The 14,543-nt window shown below is 41.4% G+C and overlaps 1 protein-coding gene across 2 annotated transcripts in view; it reads left to right on the top strand.

The window, feature by feature from the left end:
• The window catches only part of DGKB (diacylglycerol kinase beta), a 457,353-nt gene that overhangs the window by 100,715 nt on the left and 342,095 nt on the right, over nt 1-14,543 (top strand). For both annotated transcript variants that reach the window (XM_034760549.1, XM_034760547.1), the window contains exon 9: nt 14,175-14,292. In XM_034760549.1, coding sequence (XP_034616440.1) covers nt 14,175-14,292 — 118 coding nt within the window. The remainder of the gene's footprint in view (nt 1-14,174; nt 14,293-14,543) is intronic.

Genomic DNA, 14,543 nt, shown 5'->3' with positions numbered 1-14,543 from the left:
GATTTGTCACCCAGTCAGTTTATACCCATTTGTGTTTGGTGCCTTTTCTTTTGTGGGCAGGGGGTTACTGTCATTTCTATGGATAGGCCCACAAAAGGAAGGCCAATAGGGTAACAACTTTCACATGTACTAGATTTACTTTCAAAAGCCTAACGACACAAAGTGGGTGAGGTAATATAATTTAATTTAACCAACTTCTGTTGGTGAGACACAAACTTTCAAGCTGCACAGAACTCTTCTAGCTGGCCTCTCTCACCAACAGAAGTTGGTCCAATAAAAGATATGACCTCACCCATGTCTGTCTAATATCCTGGAGTTGACACAGCTACAGCAACACAGCTAACTCCTCTCTTCTGGCCTTCAAACAACCCCTAGCCTCTGCAAGCTCATCATCTGGAGCAAGCTCCCTACAGACCAGGACACACCCACTCAAAGTGGCACCAGACCCTGCCAAAACAGCAGATGCAAACATATTTCCACTGCTACAATGATCAACACCCCTCCAAAACACACCTTTCAAGATCCATATGTCTTACACTTGCCTATCACAACATGTGGTATACCTCGTCCAGTGCACTAAATGCCCCAATAACAACTATGTGGGTGAAACTAGACAACCACTATGCTCTCTGATGAACTCACAGGAAAATGATAAAAGACAAACAACCAGTCACCTATGGGTGAACACTTTTCACAAAGTGATCACTCTATAACTGACTGATCAGTCCTCATTCTCAAAGGAAACCTGCACAACACTTTCAAAAGATGAGTCTGGAAGCATAAATGCATAACTCTTCTAGACACTAAAAATCATGGACTGACTAGAGATACTGGTTTTATGGCTTATTATAACAATCTGTAACCCACTAACCAACCCCCCCCCCACTCCAGCTGCTTCCCCTCCCACCCATCCTTTTCTCCCTGTGTGATGGGCCACTTCACCCTGAGTGGTCCCTTGAAATAAGTGTTAACTACTTATGCTAAATAATCTGTTCCTTTTTGTTTTTAGCTGTGGCACTCTGATTAAGTTTCCCAAACGTGAGGAAGAGCTCTGTGTAAGCTCAAGGGTTTGTCTCTTTCACCAACAGAATCTGGTCCAATAAAAGATATTACCTGACGCACTTTCTCTCTCTAATTCCCTGGGACCGACATGTCTACACCACCACTGCATACAAAAGCCAAGGGATTTTGGAGCTGAATATTTTACATTTGCTCTCCTCTTGATTGCCACTAGATGTCACAGTTGCACCACAGCTGCTATTTTGTTGCGGCTCAGAAAGGATCTGCTTTGCTTTTCTATAGTAAGAGAGAAATTCAACAGGAAGAAATGCTTTATAACTAAGGCTAAGATTTTGTCACGGATATTTTTAGTGAAAGTCACGGACAGGTCACGGGCAATAAAGAAAAATTCATGGAAGCTGTGACCTGTCCTTGACTTTTACTAAAAATATCTGTGGCAAAATGGGGATAGGTGGGTCCCCACACCACCTGCAGCGGGGCAGCTGCAGAGCAGCTAGGAGCTGTGGGGCCCCCGCTGCCTGCAGCAGCTAGGGGCTGCGGGGTACCCCAGAAGCTTCGGGGGTCCACCCGCTGGGGCCAGGAGCTGTGGGATACCCCCACCGCCCACAGCTCCAGGGGTCTGCAGTGGCTGGGAGCTTGGGGGTACCGCTGCTGCCTGTGGCAGCCGTAAGCCGTAAGGTACCCCCAACGCCTGTGGCAGCTGGGAGCTGTGGGGTGCCACCGCCACTCATGGCAGCCGGAAGCTGCAGGGTACCCCAAATGCCTGTGGTGGCTTGGAGCTCACTGGGCCGCCAGAGGTGGCAGTGGTATCCCACAGCTCCCTGTCCCCGCTGGCGGCGGGGAACCCCTGCAGATTCCAACCGCTGCGGGCTGCAGTCCCGGAGGTCGCTGGAAGTCATGGATTCCGTGACTTCTGTGACTAAATCATAGCCTTACTTATAACCTATATTTATTTGTATCACAAGTAATCTGAAAGCAAATCACGTTTCTTTTTAAAATTACCCCTTTTAGTCTTAACCCATTACACCTACACTCATGAAACAGACACTGAACACCTGTAAAATACAGAATTGATCTTCTCAGTGAGGAAAATACTATACAACCCAAGCATGACAAAGCTACAATTGAACTATAAGGACATTTCCTTGTGAATGAGATTCACTCATATCCCCATGCCTCTAATGTATTATGCTATTACCACAGAGAATTTAAAAGATAAGCATTTTACCCTTTTTTGGTTAAATGTGAAATCAAGTTCTTTAGTCTGAGTTCAACCTCTTTGTGTGAAATGCCTCCTCTTGCGATGTCTAACATGTTATTGTCGTCTGTGGTTTGAGCCCTACATATGTAGAACAAGAACTGGATTTGGAATTCACGCAATTCATTATAATACATCTTGCCAAATTTGTTGTGAATTGTTTGCGGTCCATGGTATTGTGAGTGGTCCTTCTTAGATTGAAATGCAAAAATGCTTGGATGATACCCAACAATTTATGATTTTATAAGATTCTGCCCTTTTCTTTAATTAGAACTAAGATAAATTGTGCTTTTTATTTCAACATTAAATGTGCAATTCATGACTGTGAGGTCACAACTATCAATTGAGTTTTTAAAAGAATGAGGCATACATGGATTGTGTACCATTTCCATATACAGGGCAAAATTCATTGACTCTCACACATGCGATTGCCATGAGTCTTCTTGTCAGAGGGGTGTGTTCACCCTAAGAGACAATAGGTGCTATTTCTATCACTGCTATCTCTTAGATGTACCACCAGAGGGAGTAGCTTCAATTCCTTCCTGGAGACTTTACCAGGAACTATTGGAAAAAATGTATGCACTGTTTCATGTCAGTGCTGCCCACTTTCACCTGCACTAAGACCTCAGAGCCTTTTGCAAAGGAGCTTGCAGACATATTCCACTATTACAGCCTTGTCTCAGGAAGACTTTCCTTCTTGAGAGCCTTCTGACAAAGCTTATGGTGTAGAAATTGTTGTAGAACCAGGAGTAACTCTAGCTCATTCTCTGTGAATAAAATATACATTATGTATATTATATATCAACAACTCACTTTTATTTGTACCATATTTGTACTGTGCATTAAAAAGTATCTGTAGCTTTCCAAGCCATGCATACAATAGAGGGCTGGAAGATGCAGGCTTTGCAGCAAGCCCACCTATTTAAAAATGGTGGTGTGGTGGTGAATTGTGGATGTGCCTTTGAGGGAGCAAAGCTCACAGAAGCAAGATTCCCCTTCCTCCGGTGCTCCCCAGTCTATTATACACCTGTTTATTTTGCACTTGAACTGGCAGTTGTTAAAGCCTGTAGCTCCCCTGCATGTCCTGAAGACGATAGAGGGTCCTGGGTCCAGCCTAATGTGAGGCTTTTTTCTTCTTCTTTGAGTAGTGTCCCTGTGGGTGCTCCACTTGAGGTGCACAGGCGCCCCAGGTGCCTTCTATGAGAGATTTTCAGCAGCGGTGCTCATTAGATCCATTCATGCTTCCTATCTATTCTCATGCCTCATATGACAGATGAACTGCGCTTGATTCCTTCTCGAGTGTCCTGGCTAAAGAAGTGCTCACATTCGTAGTGCTCACAGATACCTGCTTATTTGTTACTCTTATAGTTTTATTTTATTTTATAATTAAGTCTTTAGTTTTTTATTTAGTTCATATTTTATTTCTTTGGGGGTTAGTTTTTCCAATCACGGAGGTTTTTGCCTCCCATGTCCACCCTTCTTTACTGTTAGAAGACTGTTTTGTTTTTGCGGCATGCTCAAGTCCCCATGCTTCAAATGTTACCTCACTTGTCCGGAGTCCTTCCCAGTTCACGCTCTCGCTGCTGCCTCCAGGATACACAAGTGCTTTTAAAGTGCAAAATCTACACTAGTTTTAAGCGTTGTTTCAGGAGTGACAGGGAGATTCAACTTTATGACGGAATGCTCCCTTGGACCTCCTCTCTTTCCCCCCTCAGTACAGTGGCTTCCAAGTGACCATAGTGCCTCCTCTGCCTCTGAGAGATCTGCAAGTGGTGTGGGAAAGACTTTTACCAAGAGGAGTACTAAATCTCTTCAAGAAGAGGATACCTCTAAGATCTGCTGCACAAGAAACCTCAAGCTCCTCAAAGGTTTCCATGGATGGTTCAGGCACCTCTGTACCGAGAATGCTAAAACAAAGTCCTTGAGCTCATCTAAATCACACAGTTCCTGACGATCCATACCAAAGAGTTTGGTACCATTGAAACATGACTGATCTGCTAAAAACTCCAGGGACTCCAAACTTTGAAGAAGTTGGTACCACCAGCTGCACTGATTACATCTTTGGCACCTTGACCGACCATCTAGCAGTTGTTGGAACCTCTCACACCTTTGTTGGTACCACAGACCTCATTGTGGGAGCCTAGTAGGCCGCAGACATGGCACCGCTGCATCTGGCACCACAGGACTTTTTTTTGTACCTGAATATCCTTTACTGAGCTCATTCAGACCTCTGGCACCTCATCTATTGATGGAACTGCCTGATTCCCCTATACCGGGGCATATGGAGAGACAAACCATCACTTCTCCTCTGCCTGTTCCTCCATTAGACTATGCAGATGAGAGTTCTTCAGACTCTGATTTCTGTTCAGTGGTCTTATTATTATCTATGTAGACCACCCTCATCTGAATCTGCTCCTTTGAGGGACACTTCAGAGCTAGGGTGCACTCAACCTGCTCTGCTCATTGTTACAATCAGTCCTGGATGCCTCCCCCATTCTCTTATGGTCCTCCCCGGTGGCCACATTGGGACCCTTGGCTGTTTACTGCCAACAGTTCTCCAGGGTTCTCAGCACTGTCAGGGAATCCGAGGGTCAGCAGTGTTTGATTCCCTCCATTTCCTCTCAGCAATCTCCACTGCAGAAGGTGATGTGTGAGGAACAAGAATGGAGAGCTGATGTAGAAGCTATGCCACAGAGGAATATTTCATTATCCCCGAATGAAGTTGTTATAGCACCTCCATATACAGCAGATGATTTAACAATTTCAGGATTTGATCAAAAGAGTGGTAGACACTCTTCAGATCCCATTAAAAGAAGTCCAAGAAACTCAACACAAATTGCTGGATATTCTTCACACACCACCTTCAGCACAGGTAGCTATTCCTGTAAATGAAGTATTGTTAGAACCTGACAAGACAATGTGGCAGACCCCTGGCACTGCCCTCCCAACAGCTAAGAGGGCAGACAAAAAGTACTATGTTCCTGCTAGGGGTTCAGAATTTTTATGTTCCCAGTCTACCTCTAGCTTCTTAGTTGTGGATGTAGTAAATGGACTCAAAAGATAACACCTTTCCAAGACTAACTCACATGATAATGACCAAAGCACTTGTATCTTCATGGTTGCAAAAGCTACTTGTCTGCCGTCCTGCAATTCTAGTAGAGTATAACCAAATTATCTATTCAAAATTTTATTCCTTTATTGAACACCTCCCAGAAAAGCACAGGGAATGATTTCAGGCCCTCGTCATAAGAGGTACAGCTTCTTGCAAGGACAACTTTTCAAGCTTTTCTCAATGCTGTTGACAGCAGCCTGCTCCATCTCCACAGCTGTAGTCATGCGCGGAGCCTCATGGCTATAATCTTCAGGATTTCCACATAAAATCCAGAGCACTATAAAGGACCTCCCTTTGGTGGTCTTAAATTATTTGGCAAATCCACTGATGACTCCTTACATTCTCTGAAGAACTCTAGGGTGACTCTTCGCTCACTGGACATATATACACCTGCAAATAAGAAGAGATTTAATTGGTCTCAGAAAGCTTGGAGATCTCTCCTAGCCCAGTTTCCCAACTACAATATGGTTCCAGAAACCCAGAATCAAAAGGGGAAAGTTATCAACCACTGCACCTGGATTGATGCAGCAGCCATAATCTGCAAAGTGTTAATTTTGATACCTCAGTTGATGGACACAAACACCACTGCTATCCAGATCCAGTGCTGTACCACTCTGCCCCTTCTACCTTTTGGGGATTGTTTCTCCCATTTCCACAGCTCATGGGAACATTTGACCTCCAACAGATGGAGGTTGGAGGTCAAATCTTGGAGATTATAACATCAGGCTATTCCATACATTCCTACGACCCTCCTTCCCCATCCTTTTGCAGGAACCATCTCAAGAGGCAAGAGGTTCTGTCCCTCCTCTGCTTAGAAACTGTGGAACCAGTTCCCACTCAGTACAGAGGAAGCCGATTTTACTGCAATATTTTCTGGTTGCCAAAAACAACGGCCAATTCAAGATCTTAGGATGTTGAATAACTTTATCAAGGTACAGAAATTCAAGATGGTAATACTCACAGCTGTTATTCCATCCCTGGATCTGGGAGACTATATCGTGACCCTCAACCTTCAAGACATGTACTTTCTTGTTGTGGTAAATCCCTCTCACAAGATATTCCTACGCTTTGTCATAGGGCAGGACCCTATATCAGTATTGAGTCCTCCCTGTTGGACTCTCTATCACACTCATTGTGTTTACAAAAGTTAGTTGGCCCAGTATGTACTACATAAATTGAAAAGATCCTCTTCCCTCTGTTCGTAAACCGTCAGTAATACAGAGCCCAGTGAATCCTTATCTTAGCAGTTGGTTTATCTGGCCTCCAAAACACTATACCCAAAGATCTCAGCAGACACTTCACCCCCCAAGATCATGCGTGGGAACTTGACAGTTCCATCTCAGGCAGATATTCCATACCTGGGGTTTTCTGAACATAGACCTTTTCCCTGTTACTGTCAACTGGAAATGTGTGAAATTCTGCTTGAGGGGGAGGTCTTGGTCACTGTCCCCTGTGGGACACGTTTCTCCTTTCTTGGTGTCCTATATAACTTTCCTCCAATGCCTCAAATCCTCAGGGTTCTAAAAAAAATTAGACTGGACAAGGCCACTGTAATCTTGATCACTAACCTGGCTGAGATAGATGTGGTTTTTCCACCTATCTCCCAATGATGCCGATTCTTCCCTCTAAGGATTTGGGGAATGTTTGTCACCCCAGTCCACTGTGACTCAGAAGATGGTATTTGGATGGCTCATGGGGTTAGAACTCTCCTGTTCCAGAGAGGTTCAAGAAGTCCTGTTGAACAATAGAAAGAAATCCACCAGAAAAACATACCTTCAAGAATGGAAAAGATTTTGCCACTGGTACACTCACCATCACCTTTTTCCTGTTGACATGACGTTCTTGGAGATTCTCAGAATACCTTTTCACTCTAAAGCAAAGAGATCTCTTTTGAGTTCCATTAAAGTTCACCTAGGGGCCATTGCAGTATTTCATTCTCTTGTGGAAGGTTTCTTGGTATTCGTTCACCCTGTAACTTTCAGATTCATCAAAGTGTTATCCAACCTATTCCTGAATGTCAAAGAGCCCACTCCAACTTGGGACTTGAACTTAGTTCTTAATTCTTAGATGAAACTTCTCTTTGAGTTGTTAGTTACCTGCACCCTTTTAAACCTTTTCATGAAAACCACCTTTTTAGTGACAGTTACCTCTGCTTGAAGAGTTGGTGAATTAGTTGAATTTGATAGTGGATCTCTTTTATTTTGGCTTCTAGGGTAAGGTCTCTCTGTGATCAGACTCCCACAGTTCTCACCCAAAGTCGTCTCGGACTTTTGTGTAAATTAGACAATTCATCTGCCAGTTTTCCACCCTAAATATCATTAGGGAATGCTGCCTTTTACACTTTAGATGTCCTATTAATAGGACAGAACTAAACCTTTTCAAGATTCTCCAAGGCTTTTTGTGGACAAAGTTAAAGGGTTCACCCAGAAACTTTCTAATTGGATTTCCGGCTGCATTTCTGCTGCTAAGCAGCTGCTAATGTGCTGTGTCCTCCTAGGGTCATAACTCATTCTACCAGATCTCAGTCCATATCTGTTGCCCCAATGAAAGATGTTCCTAGCCCAGAAATCTGCAAGCTGCTATTTGGGCTTCAGATCATACCTTCTCAAAACACAATGCTTTAGTGTATGCCTCTAGAGCAGATGCTACCTTCGGTTCTACAGTTATGCAAACAGTTCTAGACCTGGTTCTGAAGCTCCCACCTCCTTCAGAAGGTAATGCTTGGAAATCACCTCAAGTGGAGCATGAAGGAGCGGTTACTCACTGTGTGCAGTAACTGAAGTTTTCCGAGGGGTGTCCCTAAGGGGGGTTTCACTACCCACCCTCCTTTCCCTCTGCTTTGGTGTCTCCTCTCAATGGGTTTGAGTGGTGGAGAAGGAACTGAGTCCAGTTCATCTATCGCAGCCCTATATATTTTTGATAAGGGGCATGAGGATAGTGAGGGTGCATGGACAGGCTGAACAAGCACTGCTGCTGAAAATCTCCAATCGAAGATGCATGGGGCACATGTGCGCCACAAGCAGAGCACCCATAATATACCCATCTCAAAGAACTGCACAAGGTGAGTAACCTCTCCTTCCTTTTTCTAATTATTAGTTGGGAGTAGGAAATGGGCACCTCTCCCACCCATCTCTTTGGCAGGGGAGGTTGATCCTGCCCTAACTGTAGCTGAATGACATGGGGAGCCTCCCAGTTGATGAAAAGTCTGCGGGGGGAGAGGAGGCCTTCCCTGGAACAGAAGTGTGTGTGTGTAAAAGAGGAGGTCCTTGGCATGATAGACCCTTTCCTCCTAACTTTAGGCTGACAGGCACAGAGCGGTTTGTCATGAAAAGCTCTGTCTTTAGACTGTGTAGGTCATTTAAAAAACAAACAGAAAACCACACTCTACCAAACAAACAACTGCAGGCAGCTAGGGAATAACCTGCCTACCATGTCCCTTCACATCATTTCTCTGTCTGGTGGCCAAAGAATTTGTCCGTAGGACAGATAATAAGCACAACATAATGCCCACTCTGGGACTATGTTGTTGTTACCTAGGAGGAAATATTCCCTCAGAATCATAAATATTTTCTACTGCTGCAGAGTGGGAAAGGCACTATATAAGAACATAAGAACGGCCATACTGGGTCAGACCAAAGGTCCAACTAGCCAGTATCCTGTCTTCTGACAGTGGCCAATGCCAGGTGCCCCAGAGGGAATGAACAGAACAGGCAATCAGCCCTTTCCCAGCTTCTGGCAAACTGAGGCTAGGGACACCCTCCTATCCCATCCTGGCTAATAGCCATTAATGGGCCTATCCTTCATGAATTTATCTAGTTCTTTTTCGAACCCTGTTATAGTCTCAGCCTTCACAACAGCCTCTGGCAAAGAGTTCCACAGGTTGCCTGTGCGTTGTGTGAAGAAATACTTCCTTTTGTTTGTTTTAAATCTGCTGCCTATTAATTTCATTTGGTGATCCCTAGTTCTTATGTTACAAGAAGGAGTAAATAACACTTCCTTATTTACTTTCGCCACACCAGTCATGATTTTATAGACCTCTATCATATCCCTTCCCCCCTTAGTTGTCTCTTTTCCAAGATGAAGAGTCCCAATCTTACTAATCTGTCCTCATACGGAAGTGTTCCATACCCCTAATAATTTTTGTTGCCCTTTTCTGAACTTTTTCCAATTCCAATATATCTTTTTTAAGATGGGGCTGTACTCATCTGTACTCAGTATTCAAGTAATGGGCATACCATGGATTTATATAGAGGCAGTACAATATTTTCTGTCTTATTATCTATTCCTATTCCCAACATTCTGTTCGGTTTTTTGACTGCTGCTGCACATTGAGTGGATGTTTTCAGAGAACTATCCACAATGATGCCAAGATCTTTCTTGAGTGGTAACAGCTAATTTAGACCCCATCATTTTATATGTATAGTTGGGATTACGTTTTCCAATATGCATTACTTTGCATTTATCAACGTTGAATTTTATCTGCCATTTTGTTGCCCAGTCACCCAGTTTTGTGAGACCTCTTTGTAGCTCTTCTCAGTCTGTTTTGGACTTAACTATCTTGAATAGTTTTGTGTCATCTGCAGCATTTGCCACTTCACTGTTTACCCGTTTTTCCAGATCATTTATGAATATGTTAGGGTGACCAGATGTCCCTATTTTATAGGGACAGTCCTGATATTTGGGGCTTTTTTTTATATAGGCACCTATTACCCCCCACCCTCTGTCCCAATTTTTTACACTTGCTGTCTGGTCACCCTAGAATATGCTGAATAGTACCAGTCCCAGTACAGACCCTTGGGAGATATCACTGTTTGCCTCTCTCCATTCTGAAAACTGAACATTTATTTCTACCCTTTGTTTCTTTTAACCCGTTACCAATCCATGAGAGGACCTTCCCTCTTATCCCATCACAGCTTACTTTGCTTAAGAGCCTTTGATGAGGGACCTTGTCAAAGGCTTTCTGAAAATCTAAGTACACTATATCCACTGGATCTCCCTTGTCCACATGATTGTTGACCCCCTCAAAGAATTCTAGGAGATTGGCGAGGCATGATTTCCCTTTACAAAAACCATGTTGACTCTTCCCAGACAAATTATGTTCATCTATGTGTCTGACAATTCTGAGGTGTTTATGTGCCAGCAGACAAAGAGGCAGCTCTTCCCCCTGCATAGAACCTATAAATTCAGTTTATAAACTGTAACCTTGTGTCTTGGTTCCTAATCAAAATCACAATTACATTTATTAATAAATATCTAAAAAACTAAAATAAGTGAGCATTAGCATAAAACTAGTCTAGGGTGGTATAGCTAGTGATTGTGTGCAACTTTTTCATTTTTAGGGTTGGCTGTTCCTTGGTTTGTTGTTTATTTATGGTCCAATTCTTCTGCCTTAAAATCAGTGACAAAGCTCCTATCAGGTCCATAGTCAGTCATGAGATTTGGTGTGAGTGAAAAAATGTTACTGTTACCGTTGTGTGCTAACGTCTGTGTATGCCATATGGAGGATTCATTTTAAGTGTAGTATAATGAACTGAGGAAGAAATTTGTATTGAAGCTGCCCTGGTTTGAGATCTTCTAAATGACTGTTTGTTGTTAAATTCTGTTTCAGGATATGGAAGTAAGATGACTGAATGTCACTCAATGCACTATGTGTCAGTAATGTGGATTTTATTTATATTTAAAGTTTTACTCGGGGGGGGGAGGGGGGGTTGTTTCATATTGTGTGGGCTTTTCCCCCCAGGCAGTGTCTTAAAATCTGCAGTACTTTATTGCTTATTTTTGGCAGTGCACAAGAGCAAAAATTTAATTTGCTATTTTCTAAAAGTGCATTGTGTTTATGTAATGGATTTCTGCATCAGTTGCAGCCTGTAACACAGTTAAGTGTTTTAATTTGCAGAACACCCACATCAAGACTTGTTTGTTTTTCTGATAAGGAAAATGCCAGCTAAGTTAGTCCATATGTTCTGTTCAAATAAGAAGAGGCACATTCACATGGAATGGCCAGTCTTAAAATTGAAAAAAGTAAAATGAAACTAATGTAAAACAAAAAGTGTATTTATGGGTTATAATTTATTTTTATTAACTTTAATACAAAGTAAATAGTTTTCTTTTTGAGAAAAAAGATCCGTTTGGATTTTAGGTGCTTTTTAGCTTAATACTGTATATATTGACAACATTAATATGTCTTAGAATGAAAGTGTGTAAAGTTTGTAATTATTTATCTCAGAAAACATTTATATAATCTTTATTTTCCAGTGCATAGTCACTCTGTTAGAAGACTTGAAATGTATTCAGTACAGTAAAATGTAACAATATTAAAAAAAAATGTGTTGAGTGGGATATTAAGATAAGGGTTAAAATTATGGAGCTCTATCTAATAAAACATGCTGTGTACAGCTGCCAGTCCTGAAGAAGCTCAACAGGACTCTGGGGCTCCACAGCTGCAGAATCTATTTCTGATTTTTCAGGGAATATTGGAAAACCTCCATACTCTTTGTCAGGCTTAAAGTCCCATATTAGGCATCTTTCTTGCTCCCTCTACAGAAAGGAGGCCCTGACACACAAAGGCTGATCATGAAGTGTCCAGATAGGCAAAAATATTCCCACTAATTTCAACTTCTGTTGACTTTAGTTAATGTAGGTATTTTGTAGAAATCATTCAAAGTTGTGTTCTAAGTAGGGTTTGGCTTTGGACCAGATACAGAAATTCTTATTTCACTAATGTACTTCTCTTTATTACAAAGACATTGTTATCTTCATGATGTTGAATAAATCCTCAGGGACTTTGACTCAGTGACAAATAACTTGAGTTTAAAGAATAGAACAATACTGGTTTTCAGAATTTAACTAGTAAAGTTAGACTCTAATGTGTAAATTCTAATAGAGCTACATGACATTTAAGTTGCATTATGTCCTTTGAATTACTCTGACAGTACTATGACTGAGACCTCACACAGCACATTCAAAATCAGGGCTGTTATATAGCGTTGTGAGACCCATTTTTGTGGTCTTTGATATCATAAATCAATTACTGGATAAGAACCAGCCATACACATAGCAATTTTTTTCCCATGTCCAACAAATATATTGAGGATAGGGTGACCAGATGTCCCGATTTTATAGGGACAGTCCTGATTTTTGGGTCTTTTTCTTATATAGGCTCCTATTACTCCCCACTTCCGTCCTGATTTTTCACATTTGCTGTCTGGTCACCCTAATTGAGGATGATCTTCATTTACTTTACTTTTTCATAACACATCTGTATGTGTCAAAACACAACAGAGTGGAAAGTGCTTAAGCAGTATTGGCCAAGTTCAGTTGCATCCTGCTACACCAGGTCAGAATTTGGCCCAGTGTGTTGTGGTATATTTTAGTCGGGTGTATGGTATTGTTGGGCTACACCTCCTTTGGGTTTGGTTGTAAAGCTAGGATGAAAATTGGAGCAATTCATAAATATTGGGCACAGTTTTGCTTTTTGTTGCACACATAAGTAAAATTTCTGGGTCACCTGAATATTCATTTGTCCAGATCCTGCATTTTCAATCAGAAATTATGTATTTCTTATATAATTGTAATCTTGGTTAGAATGTCTAATAAAGAAATGGCCAGGACACGCACAGCAATATAGGAACACACAGAACACAAAAATCAAAGAACAAAAATTTGAAAAAGTCCTGCTGCTTGTATTTAACATTTATTATGTTACATGCTGTTTTACTTATAAATACAGATTGACATCTAGTGTCTCAAAAAAGAATGTAAGGTAGTTTTAATAAGACTTGGTATATGTTAGGTGAATCTCAGTTGCTTATTAAAACAAGTTTAATAGTTACTAATTTTAGAAAAATAAAGAAGCCTGCCAACAAACCAGCCATGGGACCTGGGATCTACACAGATAGTTACAAACTATAATTAGCAACCATGAAAGTAGCACAAAGCAAACATTTTAAAAAAACAGCTACAATATCAAAAAAACCCAAACCCTCAGTGATAGTGTTTGAGTGTTTTGTAAATGGGAGCATATACTGATTAAAATGGGGAAGAAATCTTTTAAACATTCATGTTTTCATTCACTTTTTAAAGGCAAGTGTAATCTACACTAGGATATTTTAGGTCTATCCCCATCTAGTGGCTGGTCCACACACAAGATTTATGAGTCTGCTACTGCTTCCAGCTGGAGGATTTATTCCTTTGGATCAAGTACTAGGGGCTCATTCTTTTAGTGCTGAAAATCCAGGATATAAATCCCACTGTAGCCCCAATCGAGATTGGTTATTTGATAGACAGAAGGGTGTGGATTCCTAGAATGTAGGGCCAGAAGGGACCATTATGATCATTGTCTGACCTCTTGCTTAACACAGACCATATGATTTCCACAGAGAGCATGTTTTACACCCTGAAGGCCCCTAAAGCCAATCTGTTGAAATTTTAACAATTCTGTAGCTGTTAAGCTGGAGCAATATATATTTTAGAACTAATTCCCATCTAGTTAAATAGTTGCCTTATTACATATATGGACGGGAATCTGTTGCAGTCTTAACTACTGGTGTCTACCTTTCTTCATGGCTTTGGAACTGCATGGACATCCATGAGCTTCTGATGAATCTATTATCACATCATTTTCTGTGTATTTAGAAGGATTATGTTGTGATCTGGTGTGAAGTAATAAATGAAGTAACAGCTTGTCTTTTACGTTCTTGAGTCAAGCTCCAATTTTTATTGGCACTTATATATTTCACTGTGTGTTTCATTAAATGAAATCTGTTTCTTTTATGTCCTGTGCAGAATGTGAAGGATGATGGGCAGCATGTATGGAGACTGAAACACTTTAACAAGCCTGCCTACTGTAATCTTTGCTTGAACATGTTAATAGGAGTAGGCAAGCAGGGTCTCTGCTGTTCCTGTGAGTATATGTATTTCAGTGAGCATTCTCTAGTACTGCTGCTTACTAAGTGTTACATTCACAGTAGATCTACTAGATTCTCTGTATCCATGCTCCTGTTGCCATATTGAGTATTTTCCTGTATTTTACACTTGAGTGTTTGAACCAGTTTTAAATTCTTCAAACAGTGAGACTTTCAAAACCTCCTTTGAGAGCATATTCTGTATTATAATGACCTCAGTATTAGGGCATTTCCTCTTATATTCTGCGTA

Source organism: Trachemys scripta, chromosome 2, assembly GCF_013100865.1.
Source record: "Trachemys scripta elegans isolate TJP31775 chromosome 2, CAS_Tse_1.0, whole genome shotgun sequence".
Taxonomy (NCBI): Eukaryota; Metazoa; Chordata; order Testudines; family Emydidae; genus Trachemys; species Trachemys scripta.
This window is presented reverse-complemented; position numbering and strand designations above follow the sequence as displayed.